The sequence below is a fragment of the Camellia sinensis genome, chromosome 1, assembly GCF_055761805.1.
Source record: "Camellia sinensis isolate YWXY chromosome 1, ASM5576180v1, whole genome shotgun sequence".
In the NCBI taxonomy this organism is placed as follows: Eukaryota; Viridiplantae; Streptophyta; class Magnoliopsida; order Ericales; family Theaceae; genus Camellia; species Camellia sinensis.
The window spans coordinates 39,388,843-39,407,774 of NC_138961.1; the positions used below are offsets into that span (position 1 = coordinate 39,388,843).

The window sequence follows — 18,932 nt, forward strand, 5'->3', positions numbered from 1 at the left end:
TTGTCAAAACTACGCATCCTAACAAGGTTGGCACCCAAAGCAAGACTAATCACGTGCATTTCCAAAGCCCCACAGAGAGTTAGGGAGCTTCCTGCAGCTCCTTCTCTAGTAGCATATATGTGATGGGGACTACAGTTTATTTCACAACACTAAAAAACTATCCAATAATCTTGGAAAGCACTAGAACGATAGTTATGGTCTTCGGTATCTTTCCTTCCAAATCTGAAACTACAATGTAAGTGAACTTGTCATATAGTTTGTCCATGATTTCATGTCCAAACTGGTTTGAGATTATAGGCTCTGCGAAGGCCCTGACAGCCTTGGCAAGCTTTTCCACTCTAACCCATTTGTCATTCTCTTGCATCTGTGGGATATCAAGTTCAAACCCCTCCATATGATCGATTGTGAATGATCCGTCCCTCTCCACTATATCTTTCACTTCCTCAAGTGATGGAAAATAGCTAGGTACATTGAAGGTGTCTAATTTATCTTCATCTATCAATCCCTATTATCACGAAGGAAATAGAGAAAATCAATAGATAGGAATACATAAAGCAAACAATTTTAGAGTAGTGCTATGCCAAATATATATATATATATATATATATATACAAATGATGGGAGAAGTATTGATTTTATCATTTTAAAGGAAAGAACTCATCAAGATGACTTATATTTTTAAAATGTTTGGGAAAAAAATTAAACACAAAATTATTAATTTTGGACACATTTGAACTCTGTTTTTCATGATTCGAAATAGTTGGAAAGCTTTAAGAATCCAACTGGTTTGAGCACCAAACTCTTAGTATGTTTTTGAGTTATGAATATTTTACCTTCAGCGAGTAAAATATGAGTCAATGTGATAACATGTTCATAATAATTTCATTTTAACTCTGATTGAATCATAGTTTATATATATGAAATGCTTTTTGAGAGCAAAGAAGAATACTCATTTTTGTAAAATGCTAATAACACTATAGGAAAAAAAGGGATATAGTGGCGTTTTTTTAAACGTCACTGTTATTGGTATTTAACAGCGTTTTATAAACCCCGCGAATTCTATTAAACAAAACGACACCGTTTTATAATGGGAGGCGTTCAAAAACGCCTCCAAATACGGTAGCCACACGCGCCTCCTTTTGTGAAACCTTATTTTGAATCAGAACCCTCTCTAAGCATATTACACAAAATGATTTCAATCGAAGATTCAGAACTCTCTCTCTCTCTCTCTCTCTCAACCCTTATACGCACACATCTCTCTCTCTCCCTCTCAACCCTCTCTAAGATCCATCGAAGATTCAAATTGAAGCGATTTCGAAGCTCCATCGAAGATTCTATCTAAGCTCCATCCAAGATTCAGATCGAAGCTCCATCAAAGCGATTTCGAAGCTATACCGGCGAGGTAGCGAGCTCCACCGTCACATTTGCAAAGCTTCAAAGATTCAGTGATTTCCAGAAGCTCAGATCTGAATCTGACCCCTCAATTACTGGCATTTCAAGCTCTGATGGTGGCGAATAGTCTACTTTGTTTCTGAACTTTAATAGGTACTCTCTCTCTCTCTCTCTCTCTCTCTCTCTCTCTCTCTCGCTCTCACTCTATTTGTGGTCTTTGGGAAAAATGAAGTGAAAATCCTAAGTGATTCGTGATTAGATCAAGATTAAAAATATTCCAAATCCCAAAAATCCAAAACACACAATCTAAATCAACAAGCACTTACGAAAGTGATTTAGATTGTTTGTTTTTCAGAATAATTAATAAATCGACACAAACGATTTTTACGTGGAAAAAAACCACAATTGGACACCTCCAACTGTGATTAAAAAACCACGGGCGAAACGCCACTAATCAATCCACTACTGAAGTAAAAAGATTACAAAGATATCATACAAATTACCCAACTCAGTCAATCTGTCTTCGAATCTTCTGTAACTCTTTTTCCACAACTTCGTCTCGGAATTGATCAATCCTGAAGTTGATTCCACAACCTCACTCACATATAGAATCAAACGCCTTTTGAAAACTATACGCTAGAATCTTCGGAATCCACCGAAGAGAACTCTCTCTTGAATATAAAGTAACCAACACCTTGATGTATGTATTTTAGATCATGAGTGAAGAACTCTTCTCAAAAACATCAAGGAAAACTCACCAAAACTTCAGAGGTACACCTCAAACAAAACCCTAGGACTCTTGAATAAGATCTAGGAAAAGTAAACCTAAAACAAACCCACAAAGCGAATATATAGAATCTGAGATCGCGCTGTCCGCTCGAGCGTGGGTCGTCCCGCTCGAGCGGAGACTTCAACTTTTGTGATTTCATACAGGCTCCACGCTCGAGCGGCAGTTTCCATGCTCGAGCGTCGAATCACACCATCCAGTAATTTTCAGGCGACTGCAGAGATGCTGAGAGCTTCTAATTCCCGCTCGAGCGTACCTTTCCCCGCTCGAGCGGAGAGACCAAAAATTTGAAAAAACTGGAAAACTGAAACCTGTAACAACCTTGGTTTTGATCCATGGATTTTGACAACAAAAGGATCCTAACAATCTCCCCCTTTGTCAAATCCCGGACAAAACCATTCTAAAACAGTTATCCTTACAAAAATCACAAAAGAACTCAAACAATATTCCAAACTAATTTAAAAAAAACAATGTTCCAACATAAATAAAAAACAACACCACCAACAATGATCCAACAGTCAACCAAAGCTCAAATTCATGCTTGTGAACAACAATCCTAAAAGAAAACAACCATACACACCAAAAACATGTGGAACTGGATTAGATGAATGAAAAAAAAAAACAAAACAACATCAACTGTACCAAAATTAAAGTTATCCAAAAACATCAACAAAACACTCCCCCTTTTTGTCCGGGAGGGAACAAAAGAAAGAGAAACAAAACAAAAGAGTAAAGAGCAAAGATCACGAAGCCGGAGGGGGAGACTGCATCTGAAGGAAGGTCAAGATCTGAGCCAACTGAGATGAAGACTGTGCCACAGAATCCTCAATCCACTGGGAAGAAGCCTCCAAGGCACTGAAACGAGCATCGGTAGTGGTCTCAAGATTTGTGAGTCTGGCCTCAAATATACCCATTCGCGCCTTAAGATGGTCAAACCGGGAACCAACAGAGCGCTCGAGGGACTGAAGCTGACCACGAACTGTACGAACGGGAGGGTGTTGCTCCCCCTCACCAAGATCTCCACCAGCAGCAGCATCATACTCGGCCTCCTCTGCCATGGCCGCAGCAGCACTGGGACCTGCACCAGATCTACCTGAACCAGAAGGAACCCCCTTAATGTGAGACTGACTTTGGGAGACAGTCTTTTTGGTAAACGGACGGGAAGGAGAAGCAAATTCGTCCTCATCAAACGCAGGGACCTTCAATTTTGCTAAAAGGCGGTTAATAAGACAACCATAGGGTAAGCCAAGATTGCTGCGCTCAAAAGGAGCAAACATCTTTTGAATGATAAGAGTGGCAAGATCAATGGGACGGTTGTGGGCTATACACTGAAGAACAAAGCCTTGATCCTGGTTAATCTCAGAGCAGTGAGTGGTAACTATGATATTAGCACACACAATTAGGTTGAGTAACCTAAATTGTGGAAGAAGTTCATGCTGTTTGATCAAGGAACCGGAAGGCCAAGAACGAGGACATCCACAAAGAAACTGGGCAACCTCATCAAAATCACACATAGGACGCACTGGAAAAGGGTAAAAAATAGGAAATCTCTCACGAATCCCTAAAAGCTCGCGGATAAGGTCAGTGGTAACAGTGATTTCCTTGGACCGAACCCAGGTCTTAAAAGATGTGCCAATGTCATTAAGACCTTCCATATTGCAATAAAATTCCCGAACCCAAGTAAGATTTTGTGACCTAGAGAACAAAAGTACATGATCCCCACCCAAATAATCAAAGAAGGATCGGATAGAAATGGACTCAAAGGTGGAGGGTTGAACATTACGTTCAAGGTGGATGGAGCGGGAGGAGTAGGAGTCGCGGTATAACTTGGCTTTTTCAGCTGACGGGAAGCGGTCAGTGTTATAGGCAGGGCGAGTGGCTGTAGACTTACGTCTTTTGAAGGTGGACATGACTAAACTGGACAAACAAACCCCAACCCAATATAACCAAAAACCAACAAGGACAAGAGAAACAACAGAACATTAGTAACACAATGATATAGCAACATGGGAAAAAAATCGAGAATGCAAACATGTATGCAGCATGGTGAGGACTTAAGCAAAAATAAATAAATTAAAAAATAACACATGATAATAGAGGTAGACGAAAATCCCCAATTTCAAAACTAATCAAAAACAAGCAAAAAACCCAAAAGACTAACCCTAGATGCAAGATATGGACAGTACAGCATTATTAACTAAGCAAAAGCAACAATGAAGGACCGTCAACAAGAGGAACAGACGCATACCAGACCCATCTATATACTGGAAAACAACAAAAAAAACAGAGACGAATAGATCAAAGTACAGAGATCCGAAAACAGCAAAGGAGAAGAGAGAATAGACAAACCTGAGAAGTGGTAAACACACGAAAAACACCAAGACCCCACGGAAGAGCAGAGAACGGAAGCGCAAGAGAAAACAAAACCTAGGAGAGAGAGAGTACTGGAGAAAAATGAACTGAAAGGACGAAGGAGGGAAATATATACAAAACCAGTCCGCTCGAGCGTACGATTTGCCGCTCGAGCGTGAGACAAAACACGCAGAGACCGGCTCGAGCGGGAAAACAAGCGCTCGAGCCTCAAAACACCCCTCTCAGGACTGTAAGGCAGAGAGCAAACTACTGCAAGGCCCAAAACTACGCTCGAGCGTAAAAAGTGCCGCTCGAGCGGGGAAAACAAAAGTTTTTTTTTTTTTAAACTAAAAACAAAATACTCAATAACAAGAGGTGAGACCCGAAACAAAAGTAGATGAGCACATTCAGCCAGAATTGAATACTAAGAGGAGATAATCCGCAATTCATGAAGTCTGGAAACTTGCAGTTGTGAAAACAAAATGACACTGAACATCATGAGCAAAACAGATAAAAAATAATCAATGATCATAAGCAACATGAGAATGTACAACTCAAAATCCAACATGAGAGCTCACAAAAAAATGTGTGTGCGTGCAATCCATGAGATGTCACTGAGCTAGAGTTAATCCTAGTAGTGATCGGATGGCTGGACCTCCATCAAGAGTAACTCAACAATACAGAGAAAAGTCAAACCACTAGGAATCACGGGGTATTTGTTGAGTAAATGCGGAGGCTCCCCCTCAATCAATGAGTCCCTTTTTTTTTTTTAACATTTTTTTTTTCTTGTGGGCACTCCCTGGTGGCTTTCACGCTCAAGAGTATGGAAACCAAACCAGAGAAGAATGAAATCATAAAGGATGGCCTGGTTGGTGCCTCTGAGGTAGCCTTTTCCTAATGCCCGGACTTCAAGGAACAGAGGGAGAAACCGTGGAAGTGAAAACAGATGGTAGATGGTTAAGAGACTCAACATCACCCATGATATACTAGTATCGGTCAATTCCACTGTAAAAGTTTAAGAAACACTGTTAGTGATCCATAGAGAACTTTGATCACATGTGCGGAAACCCCTGCAACAATTAATCTCAAGGATGTGTACAGAATGAGATCATGAGGTTAATGAGCATGGGCATTCAAAATGAGCTATGACCAATGAACAATGAGATCTTATAAGCAGCATGAGTAGTGTACATAAAAAGTTGGATGTAAGTACAACAGATATCAATGACAACGAGATTATGACATCCAAGCATACATAAGGCAAAACGCTTACACCTACTCAAGTAACAAGTAACACTCTAGTGATCGAGCATGACACCCAAGGTCTTTCTAAGGAACTCAAACCGAAGAAGATCAAGGGGTTTTGTAAAAATATCAGCTTTTTGATGCTCAGTGGGAATATGCTCAAGAACAACAAGGCCCTCTTCCACTAACTCTCGAATAAAATGATGACGAATGTCAATGTGTTTGGTGCGAGAGTGTTGGACAAGATTTTTTGAAATGTTTATGGCACTTGTGTTATCACAGAAAAGAGTAAGAGTGTTCTGTTCTATCCCATAGTCATGAAGCATTTGCTTCATCCACAACATTTGTGCACAACAACTCCCTGCAGCAATGTACTCAGCCTCAGCAGTCGAAAGAGAAATGGCATTTCGCTTTTTACTATGCCAGGAAACCAGATTATTCCCAAGGTAAAAACACCCCCCAGATGTACTTTTCCTATCATCAGCACACCCTGCCCAGTTGGCATCAGTAAAACCAGTAATTTCAACTGTAGTATCAGTAGAAAACCAAACCCCATACCCCAAAGTCCCATTAACATATTTAATGATGCGTTTGACAGCAAGTAGATGAGACTCTTTAGGACTAGCTTGGTAACGGGAACAAACACCTACACTGAAAGCAATATCAGGACAACTGGCTGTGAGATACAAAAGACTCCCTATCATACTCCTATAAAGGGTAGGATCAACATCAATACCAGAGGAATCTTTGGAGAGGTGAAAACTGGTGCTCATGGGAGTGCGTGCATGTTTGGCAGACTCAAGACCAAACTTAGACACAAGATTTTTCGCATACTTAGACTGAGACACAAATATACCTGAAGGAGACTGTTTAATTTGAAGACCCAAAAAATAAAACAACTCTTCCATCATGCTCATCTCAAACTCATGTGTCATGCAATCCGAAAAATATTTCACAAGATGTTCAGCAGTGGATCCAAACACAATATCATCAACATAAATCTGAGCAACAAGAATATGAGACTTAGTATGTTTCACAAATAAAGTCTTATCCACACTACCCCTTTGAAAATCATTGTCAAGAAGAAATGTAGTAAGTTTATCATACCAAGCTCGAGGGGCTTGTTTCAATCCATACAAAGCCTTGTCTAACTTGTAGACATGATTAGGACATTTAGGGTCCTCAAACCCTTTTGGTTGCTCAACATATGCCTCTTCTCTCAAGTACCCATTCAAAAAGGCACTTTTCACATCCATTTGAAACAATTTAAAGCCAAGAAAACATGCAACACCAAGCAAAATACGAATAGATTCGAGACGTGCAACTGGGGCAAACGTCTCATCATAGTCAACACCCTCTACTTGTGTGTAGCCTTGAGCAACCAACCTAGCTTTGTTCCTAACAACTGTACCATTCTCATCAGATTTATTTTTAAAGATCCACTTGGTACCTATCACATTCATGTCTCTAGGTCTGGGAACTAGAGTCCAAACTTTGTTACGTTCAAATTGACCTAATTCTTCATGCATAGCATTGACCCAACTATCATCTAGCAAGGCCTCTTTAAAATTCTTAGGTTCAATTAATGAAACATAACACATATGTGATACCTCATCCCGAATCTGTCTTCGGGTTTTCATTCGATCCGAGACACTTCCAATCACCTGTTGAGCTGGATGATTCAGTTTCACCCTAGCTGATGGTTTAAGCTCAGGACTTGCGGTGACAGGAGCAACAGGAGTGATGTCCCTTGGAGCACTTTTTGGACTTGACCTTACCTGTGAAGATGGTTCTGTAACCATTTCTTGTGATGGGTCCGCACCTTCTCCTTGATTTTGTGATTCCGTATCCAAGATTGGAGACTCATCATTAACATCCTCATTTGTTGCTGGAGTAGGTGCACCTGTGTCATCTATAACCACATTGATAGATTTCATTAAAGATGAAGTTCGCAGGTTGAATACCCTAGAAAAATACCTTCATCACTTCGGGAGTCAAATTTGCCCAAAGGCTCTCTATCTTTGAAGATGTAACACTTACTCCCAAAAGTTTTGAAGTATTTTACATTAGGTTTCAAGCCCTTCCACAATTCATATGGAGTTTGTAAAGTGTCGGGCCTTAAATACACGCGATTTATGACATAAACAGCAGTATTTATGGCTTCGGCCCAAAATTTTGGAGGAAGTTTCTTACTAAGGAGCATGACCCTAGCCATTTCTTGAACAACCCTGTTCTTCCTCTCAACAAATCCATTTTGTTGTGGAGTAATGGGTGCAGAAAATTCATGCTTAATTCCATGTATATCACAAAAATCCGAAAACGAACTATTTTCAAACTCACGACCATGATCGGTTCGGATTCTTATGATACGATCAATGGAAATACCTTGTTCATTCTGGATTTTAAAGACTAAGGCCTGGAAAGCATCAAACGTATCAGATTTTTCCTTTAAAAAATTTACCCATGAAAATCGAGTAAAATCATCAACAGTTAAAAAAATGTATCTTTTACCTCCGATGCTTTCAGTGCGAGTAGGACCCATTAAATCCATGCGAACCAATTCGAGAGGACGTTTGGTTGTAAAGCTATTCACCTTTTGATGAGGGGCACGGGTTTGCTTTCCAAGTTGACATGGTCCACACACATGGCTCAAATTCTTACCCAGTTTAGGTATTCCCCTCACAAGCTCTTTGTTGGCTATCTTAGTTAGGTCATTGAAGTTCATGTGACCTAATCTTTGATGCCACAGGTCAATGTTACTAATGATGGCAGAGTGACAAGTGAGATCATTAGTAGTAACAATCCCATAGCAGTTATCAGATGTGCGAACCCCATGTAAGACAGTATTTCCCTTTTTATCCAAAATTTCACATTTATTTTTTGAAAACAATACTTCATGATGGGAATCACACATTTGACTAATGCTTAAAAGATTTGCTTTAAGACCATTAACTAGTAGAACATTATCTAGCTTGGGAAGACCAGCAACACTTATAGAGCCCTTACCAATGACTCTCGAAGTGCCGTCATCTCCAAAGGTAACAATTCCTCCTTCATATTTTTCAAGGGAGGTGAAGTAGGATTTGTTACCGGACATATGACGAGAACACCCACTATCAAGATACCACATGTGTGAATCACGTGCTTTTAGAGCAGTGTGAACAACTAAACAAGTGAAATCATCTTTTCTCACCCAAATCTTTTTAGTCTTGGTATTCCGCCTAAACATGTAAGGTTGTCTCCTAGCCCAAAAAGTATTTGAATTTCTACTCTTTTGAGACACCTTACCAAACAATTCATAGCAATAAGGACGAATGTGGCCATACCTACCACAGTGATGACAAATAAAAACCGGTTTTACCTCATTTTTGTTGATCTTACCAGCTTTAGGTAGACGAAGAGAGAGATCAGCCTGGTCCACCTTCAATTTTCCCTTTGCTTGAGTCTTCTTGTCATTTGAAGTAGAGGCCTGTTCCTTGTGAGCTGTTGCACCATAGCCTAACCCGCTTTTGTCGCAACCCATTTGTTGAGACCCGAGGATGTCTTCTAAAGATTTTGAACCTTTGTTCCACATGGCAATAGTGGCTCTAGCAACACGGAGCTCTTCATCCTTTTGACAGACTATCTCTTCCAATCTAGCTTGTGACAGCTCAAGACTTTCAAGCTTTTCTTCATATGTGGAATACACCTTCAGAAGTTCATTCCATTCAGTTTCACAGGATAGTAGTTTTCCACATAAGTCTTGCCTGTCACTCGAGATCTTGACGATATTCTGCTTTGCTGCTACAAGTTCTCTTTTCAGCCTGATATTCTCACTCTCACATGTTTTGATCTTGAGAGAGAGTTTGTCGTTGGTTTTGGATAAATTCAGAGATTCCTCGTATAGCTTTTCGTAAGCTTGTTGTAGTTCATCGCCATTGATCTCATCATTGTCATCAGATGTTTCATCATCCTCTTTTTGCTCTTTATTCTCCTTTGCCTCTTCCAATCTAGCAACTAAGACTGAAAAGTTGCTAGATGGTGGTGAATGTGAATTTCCTCCTTCATGGAATTGGCTCAAAATTTCCCATGCCTCTTTAGCCTTTGTGCAACGAACAATCCGTTGTTGTTCTTCAGTAGAAATTGCTCCACGAATAGTGATCAGGGCTCTCTGATTGCTCGGATTGTCAGCCCTGTCTGTATCTTCTTCAATGGCCTGCCAGCCTTCTGGATCAAAAGCTCTCAGAAAAGCTCTCATTCTGATTTTCCAAAACAGGTAGTTACTCCCGTCAAAGGTGGGAGGAAGATGCAAGTTCTGACCACGAGCTAACTCTGCTGGCTTTGGAGGAGGTGGTGTCAAAGTAGACCAAAATGCCATGAAGGCACTATCCACGTCTTCTCCAGATTCAGGTTCTTCGGGTTCTTGCTCCGACCCGCTTTCATCATCCCAAGTTACAATGTAGACTTTCTTTCGATTCTTTTTCGAAGGGCATTCAAGGGCAATGTGACCAAAACCTTGACATTCATAGCACTTGACCCCTTGCCCCTTTACAATCTTCTTTTCAGTTTTTGAAGCAAGTTTTGGTGGAAAAGTTTTGGGTTTTTCATTACTCTTGTCTTTTGAAATAGGGTCTCTGAAATTAGGCTTCTTTTTCTTCAAAATTTTTTTAAATTGTTTAGTAAACATAGCCGTCATCTCAGACTCTAAATCAAATTCAGCCTCCGGAGTTTTTGCAGACTCATGAGCACTAGTGAAAGCCACACTTTCTTTTTGTTTTTTCTTTGAAATCTGGTGTGCTTCATAAGTCTGCAAGTTTCCAACCAATTGATCAAGCTTGAGGGTATCAACATTCTGAGCCTCCTCAATGGCTGTCACTTTTGGTTGGAACCTCTCGGGTAAAGACCTCAAAATTTTTCCAACAATTTTAGCTTCCGGGATTTTTTCCCCGAGTGTGAAACAGGAATTCACGATATCACTAAGCTTTGCATAGAAATCATCAAACGTCTCCTCATCGTGCATAAAAAGGGTTTCAAAAGCGGAGGTGAGACGTTGAAGTTTTGACCTTTTGACAGAAGTCGTACCTTCGTGAATCGTTTCCAAAATGTCCCAAGCCTCTTTTGCTACCTCACACGTGCAGATACGTCGAAACTCTTCAGGTGTGACGGAGCAAAACAGGGAATTGAGAGCCTTACTGTTCCAACTCGAGTTTTGGTAATCAATTGTGTCCCATTTATTAAGGGGTTTAGGAATATTAACACCATCAATGGTGATAGTAGGTTCACTCCACCCATAGATCACGGAGTGCCAGACTTTCTCATCGATGGATTTTAAAAACGCTCTCATACGAGCTTTCCAGTAAGAATAGTTTGTACCATCGAGTAGAGGTGGTCTATGGGTCGAGTTACCTTCACGAATAGAATCCATAATACTAGTCACACAAAATCACACTCCTATATTTTTTTAAAAAAAAGAGTGACCCGCTCTGATACCAATTGAAAATCCTAAGTGATTCGTGATTAGATCAAGATTAAAAATATTCCAAATCCCAAAAATTCAAAACACACAATCTAAATCAACAAGCACTTACAAAAATGATTTAGATTGTTTGTTTTTCAGAATAATTAATAAATCGACACAAACGATTTTTACGTGGAAAAAAACCACAATTGGACACCTCCAACTGTGATTAAAAAACCACGGGCAAAACGCCACTAATCAATCCACTACTGAAGTAAAAAGATTACAAAGATATCATACAAATTACCCAACTCAGTCAATCTGTCTTCGAATCTTCTGTAACTCTTTTTCCACAACTTCGTCTCGGAACTGATCAATCCTAAAGTTGATTCCACAACCTCACTCACATATAGAATCAAACGCCTTTTGAAAACTATACGCTAGAATCTTCGGAATCCACCGAAGAGAACTCTCTCTTGAATATAAAGTAACCAACACCTTGATGTATGTATTTTAGATCATGAGTGAAGAACTCTTCTCGAAAACATCAAGGAAAACTCACCAAAACTTCAAAGGTACACCTCAAACAAAACCCTAGGACTCTTGAATAAGATCTAGGAAAAGTAAACCTAAAACAAACCCACAAAGCGAATATATAGAATCTGGGATCGCGCTGTCCGCTCGAGCGTGGGTCGTCCCGCTCGAGCGGAGACTTCAACTTTTGTGATTTCATACAGGCTCCACGCTCGAGCGGCAGTTTCCACGCTCGAGCGTCGAATCACACCATCCAGTAATTTTCAGGCGACTGCAGAGATGCTGAGAGCTTCTAATTCCCGCTCGAGCGTACCTTTCCCCGCTCGAGCGGAGAGACCAAAAATTTGAAAAAACTGGAAAACTGAAACCTGTAACAACCTTGGTTTTGATCCATGGATTTTGACAACAAAAGGATCCTAACATGAAGGATTACTGTATTGGCATCAGGCACTAGTTATTTCATTACTTTTTTTAGAAGAAGAAACTGTGGAGAATGAGATATTAATTCTATTTTTCTATTAGTCAATTCAATTTTGATGATATTACTCTCTGTTGGCAAATTTCCAGCTCACATTCTTTTGCATATGTTTAATGCTATATATCATTTATATGAATCCCTTTTGTTTGTGATTGGAATCATCTGTCAAACATTGATCGCTTCATTTGACTTCAATGATATGAGATTCAAAGCTGTGCAACAATAACATATGAAATCACAAGAGTAGTGACAAAGCTAGGCTGAGAACTAGAAACATTCTCAACCAGCATACATGGACCTATTTAAGTTAGTTCCTTGGTTTCCTCAGGTATAGCTGCACCAACTCCAGGACAGGCTCGAATTAAACTAGCATTTTGTTGAAGTATTATCTTGAGGTAAAAATAGTGGTTTAGCCAAACTATTTTATTATTTATTTTTTGCATTAACTACAGGTACTTTCATTTTATCCTCAGGCAATCCGTAAATTAAAGAATAGTTTATATATGTCTGTAATGAATTTTGAGAGTAATGACGAATGATTGAAACCAATTTTGAGAAATGAGAAATTTTGCACAAAAAATATATAACAAGCGAAATCAGACCTTCGTGGACGGCACCTAAGGGAATTTTCAGTTTATGGTTTGCATGTTTTACCATTTTTAGGCCTAGAAAAATTGTGTTCTAGAGGTATGTAAGAGCTTGTGAACATCAAACGAAAACATTTAATGGCAAAGAAGTGTTAAAAATTACAGCTGCCTGTGAAACCAATTCAGCAATGGCTATAGCTAATAGTTCCCAAGTGAAGCAGCTCTCCATGCTTGAAGGATTAGAAGATTGCCTACCAGGAAGTATCAACACCATACAACCATTTGGAACCACCTCTTGGGATCTAGCATTGAGAAACATTGTGAAATCTTCATGAAATTGAGATAAGTAGGCTTCTCTTACAACAAGAGGGCTTGTCTTTGATATGTAAATCTTCCCCTTGTTTAATGCCAAACCTTCTCTGCTTGTGAGTCCTTTTGGTGCCTTTTATTTCACCAAAGAAACCATTGAAATGGTTAGTGTGCAAGCTTATTACACATCAAAAGCAAATGGGTTATATGAAATAAGTAATACAACTTATACAAGCAGTACAATGATATTACATTAACAAAAAGAGAGTAGGATCAAAGCATCATTCATTGGTTAAGAAGCACATCCTAATTAAGTTGGCACATACACCAAGCCCATCATATGAAAATTTCAAACTTCATGAAATTTTCCATAAACACTGGGAAAGACATAGAAAAAGACCTTTTTACGCGTGTTTATATTGCTCATTTTTCTGAGTCTACATATTTTGAATAATTTTATAATTTTTAAGAAACTTTTATATGTATCCATACAACAAATACAAATAAATACATATAGTACCGGTCATATAGTTAGAGTAAATATAATATTGATCTTTCACTAGTGGCATGGCGTGGTCAATGAAATTTTTTCATGTGTCCATCACAATATGCGACCAACATCTAACTATCCTTTGCTCATATTGTGATGGGAATTAACATAGGATAATTTGGTAAGTACAAGGTTAATTACTAGTTACTAGTTGAAACAAATGGATGTACAAACCTGAGAAAGCCAATGAGCACTGTAACAGGAATGAACTAAATGCAAGCTGTTACGAGGAAAAAGCCGGCCATGGAAAGACCCCGGTACTCCCATCACGTAACAAGAAACTTCCTCGCATTTGTTGCCAACAACCTTAGACAACAAGCCTTTGAAGAGGGTATTGAAATCGTTTCCAGGAAGATCATTCAAGTAAACCTGAAGTTCCAGTGTTTGGCAATTTAATTCCCTGCATTTCTTTTCCATCATTCTCTTGATCATAGAAATCACTGTGAACGTGTTTGGACTTGTTGCACAACCCAAGTCTGCTACATTAAGAGCTTGAAGAAGGTGGAAATCTTTGGAGAAGAGAGTTTCAACTGCATTTTCTAGCACTGGCATTGTCATTGAGGCCACTTTTTGCTGCAAGAGAGAACAACTTTTGAGTTTGTTCCGAAAAAAGTTATATAATCCGAGCAATTATCACTAAAGTATTAAAGTGTATGGTGTAGATTTAAACTTGTATGATGTATGATAAATTTAAAATAAATTAGGTTAACACATGTTATTATTTAAGGATTTTTTTTGGTGTGTAATAGTGTTGTTACTTATCAAACTAAAGATTCGCCTTTTTTTTAAATTTTTTTTATTTTTAATTTATAAATGTTGGAAAAAACAAAATTATTTATAAAAAATACTACACTTTTCAAACCATTTAGCAAATTAGTGCATTTTTTTGAAAACTTATTTTCAAAATGCAATTTCAATATAAAATTGCAAGTTAAAGATATGATTTTATTTTGATATGACCACCCCAACCATCCACTAGCATTGCATATGGCGCCAACGTGGTATGTTGAAAATACGATTTCAATACTGTAATTAAAATTATGTTTTTAAGATGCGATTTCACATGTGATTGTAATATGTACATTGTGACAAATTAGCCGAGTAACCGAATTGTAAAACAGTAATATAGGTCTTGGAGTTTCATTTTTCAACTTCACTCCAGATGATCTATTTATAGTCTTTTAAGTACATATGAGTTTTAGAATTAGCTTGTAATTCTCTAATCGGGAGTTCTATCAATGCTGCATATGATCCATTGTAACATCTATTTTTTTGTTTATTAAATTCATTAACAATAGACATAAAATCACAGACAAAAATATTATAAAGTGACATGAATCAATTCATATCGGTTACTTATCATATCATGCTATTATCAGTGACTTGTTACGTCATTTTATCTTAATGATACAATTTTTAACTATCAACAACTCATATCAAGTCGTCAAGTTATTTTTTATTGTCAGTGACTTATAAAGTTGTCCAATTAGTAACATGGCTACAGTTCCTATTGTAGTTAAAATTAGAGGAACAAAGTTTGATCCACAATTATTTTAGTGAGTGGAAAAAAAAAAAAAGGCACAACCTAACAATCCAATAAAACTTCAAAACTGTTATTTCATTAACAAAAGCTATAACTTGGATACAAATTGCAAGGCATAACAATCGTTGAGTTAGCAGAAATTTTCAAAGAAGTGAGAATTCCAAATACCATGAAGAGTAATGCTACTATACAAATATACAAACATTTTCTTACTGTGAAAGAAGAGTTTTGTGCATAGCTATTTTCTCCTTCTCCTCTGTTCATGAACAACGCTTCTTTCACCTCCATCATCATCATCATCTCTCTCTCTCTCTCTCTCTCTCAGGTTGTGTGTGTTGCCAACTGCAATGGCATCTTCCTTTATTATTATTATTATTATTATTATTATTATTATTATTAATTCTCTCGACTTTGTTGCTTCAATTTTAGGTATGTGGTTATAAACTAATTCCTAGTCCGCTGCCAGTTCTCTCTCTATTTTCGATTAGTCGGATGTGGTTGGCCACTTTGTCCTTTATGAAAGAACGTTGGCCTTGCTTGGGAAGAGATTATTTTAGTAATTTTTTAATTTTTTTATTAAAATATGAGTTAAAAAAATTAGTATGTTTTGAATGACTTTTTTGATTTTTTACGAAAACATATGTAAAAAGTAGAGAGAATTTTTTTTTTAACTTTTTGATATAGGTTGTCGGTTTTTTTTTTAAAAAAAATTTAAGTAATTTTTTGATTTTTAAACTAAAACTATTATATACCAAACGAGTTAGTGTTTTTCGAGTATTGTTCTATTCCACAAAAATAAAATAAAATAAAATAAAACTTGCTCTTGGAGCACTAAATTCAAAGGGTACAACTTGGCCGAGCTCAATTTGAGTAAGTCGAGTGTAATCCTAACTTTTTTAAGATTTAGACAAGATATTTTTGAATTCAATACGGGTTTAAACAAAGATTCAGAAGTCTGAATTAAATTTGAGAGGATTTGGACAAACATATCAAACAATTCGAGTAACCCAAAACTCGAATTATACATATATAAATATATAAAAATATTGAATAAACATATAAATTATTAACCACTATATGATAATAAAATAATTTTAATTATTAAATCATATTGAATATATATTATATATACAAGTAACAAAAAATCTTACATTTTTTATTTTCACTCATAAATTGTAAAAATTATTATTGCAGTTTCTCTCTTACATTATATAAATTTATTTTGATATTTTTAATGATTTTCTTAAAAAAAATGTAAATAGATTTTAATTTTAATAAATTAATAATTTATCTATAAAAAAAAAAACTGAAATTCATGTACAACTCGGACAATTCGAACAACTCGAGTAATTCGAGTTTAACTCGAATCGCGCTTAGACAGATAATTTTGGGTTATAATTTAACAATTCAAACCTTGACAAGTCTCAACACAACTTAGATTTAGTTTAAATAACCTTTCAATTGAATCGAGCCTGTCCGAATTACACGCTATTGAATTCTCAATCAGGAAAGGATTTCCTACAAACAAGGTAGTAGGAATTTTTTGTTATCTGCATATGTGCGTGACGAATACAAACTTTACCCTGTAAGAGTTATTAAATAGAGAAATGATATGTATCTCTTGTTTTTTATCACTACCTACTGGCAATCAACCAGTTTTATTGGTACTTAATTGAAAACAATCGAGATAAAGATTAATAAAAAAATGTCGACATTATACTAATATATAAAGATCAATAAAAAAAATGTCGACATCATAAAAAAATAAATATATGAGCCACCCACATTATCTTATATTATACTAATAGCGCCAATGTATATTGCGGTATCGTAAATACTTATCTCATTGTGCTTCAGCCTTCATTCAGGATAAGAGATGCTTTTTAATCTTTTAGTTTTTTTTTTTTTTTAACTATTTAATTTGAGATTAAAAGGTTTTGTTTGCAATAAATTTTTTGATTTTTTTTAATCTTTATGAGAAAAAAAATAAAATCATTATGATTTAAATATGACATTTTGTCTTATTAATTTTTTAATTAATTATATATTTTTGTGACTAAAATAACCTAAAATAACATGCCAAACATAGCCAAATAGGTTCATAATTTTTTTATTATAAATTATGTTTAAATATTTGGGAGCTCTAGAAAAGAAGTTTTAATAGCTCTAATGTGTGTGTGAGTCCTATCTGATGTGATGTTTTGACCTTGTGTTTTTTTTTTTTTTTTTTTTTGATTTTTTACATCACTAAAGCTCATTTTGAGCTCTAGTTTTAGAGAGATGAATCACTATTATTCAAATTTTAAGTATAGGTTGTGCTGGCTAGCCTAACAAGTAAATTAAGGCTATGTTTGGCGTAAAGATAAAATAGGTTAAAAAATTAATGAGATAAAATATCACATCTAAATTATAATTATTTTATTTTTTTTCTTACAAAAGTCAAAAAAGTCAAAAAAACCCATCTCAAACGAGATTTTTTAATCCAAGTTAAAATAGTCAAAAAGTCAAACTACATCCCAAACGAAAGTTAATTTACTCAAGATTAATGCTAAAGACACTAAATTTTTTATCAAATAAATGACTAAATATCTCATATAAATATATGATCTACACTTTTATAGATCTCACACTCATATAACATATTTAATCATTTATTTAATAAAAAATTTATAATCCGTAACATTTTCCTTTGCTCAATCTCTTGCCATCAAGTGAAAGTTTGAACGTTGTGAATCTACAAATCTACAAGAGACTGTAAGTAGGCATTTTACTCCTACTTTTTTATGAAGAAATTCAGGCTTCATTTGGCTGTTTGGTGTGAGTTGGGTTGGGTTTGGTTTGAATTTAAATAAAGTAAATTAAAGAATTAATAAAATAAAATATTATATTTAAATTATAATTATAATTATAATTATTATATTTTTTTCTTTCACAAAAATTAAAAAAAATCAACTCACATGAGCTTTTTAATTAAAATTATAATTTCAAACTAAAAAAAGTTCCAACTTCAAAAAGCTAATTAAATTTTTTTTTGACAAAACACAACTCAATTTCTTGACTCAAATTAATTACCGCCACAAAATTCGGATGAAGAACACTTGGCATTTTGCAAGATTAAAAAAATATAAAAAATAAAATAAATTTCATTTGGCTACCCCAGCTAAGATTAAAAAAAATATATAAAAATAAAATAAATTAAATAAGTTAATAAAATAAAATATCATATTCAAATCATAATCATTTTATTTTTTCTCTCATAAAAATAAAAATCAAAAAAAATTTGCCAAATAAATTTTTTAATCCTAAACTAAAAAAATCTCAACTCCAAACAATCAACTAAATTTTTTTTTATCAAATGACAACTAGGTCTGCTTTCATAAATTTATTCCTAGTATGTAGGGAGGAAAATAGTAGTGGAAATTAGCATAAAGTTCTCTAAATAGTTTGTGCAAACGTGTCATACTTCTATTACTCTTCCTTTTTAAAATATTAATCTTTTATTTTATTTTTTATTATTTTAAAATATTAGTTTATTTTCAAAACTTAAGGACCGAAATAATATAAATTTCTTATTTTGTACTTTTTTTAAATTCATTAACAACACAAAATATAATAAGGACACTTGACATTCCAAAAAAAAAATAAAAAATTACTATCAAAGGGTAATTTTGTAAAATCAATATTTTTAAAGTGTAATAATTACACTATCAAAAAAAAA

At 35.8% G+C, this 18,932-nt stretch overlaps 1 protein-coding gene across 1 annotated transcript; it reads right to left on the minus strand.

The window, feature by feature from the left end:
• Window positions 1–109: 109 nt before the first annotated feature.
• LOC114268745 (putative caffeine synthase 5) lies at window positions 110–15,700 on the minus strand. Its single transcript, XM_028209955.2, has 4 exons — window positions 15,428–15,700; window positions 13,846–14,244; window positions 12,982–13,254; window positions 110–505 (listed from the first exon to the last, which is right to left on the minus strand). The coding sequence occupies exons 1-4, from the start codon at window positions 15,512–15,514 to the stop codon at window positions 158–160; spliced, it is 1,107 nt and encodes a 368-aa protein (XP_028065756.2). The 5' UTR covers window positions 15,515–15,700; the 3' UTR covers window positions 110–157.
• Window positions 15,701–18,932: the final 3,232 nt, after the last annotated feature.

Coding starts and splice junctions, on each gene's coding strand:
- LOC114268745 (XM_028209955.2), bottom strand. CDS start 15,514: ATGATGATGATGATGGAGGTGAAAGAAGCGTTGTTCATGAACAGAGGA. Junction 14,245..15,427: donor CACAAAACTCTTCTTTCACA/GTAAGAAAATGT, acceptor TCTCTCTTGCAG/CAAAAAGTGGCCTCAATGAC. Junction 13,255..13,845: donor GTGCTCATTGGCTTTCTCAG/GTTTGTACATCC, acceptor GTGAAATAAAAG/GCACCAAAAGGACTCACAAG.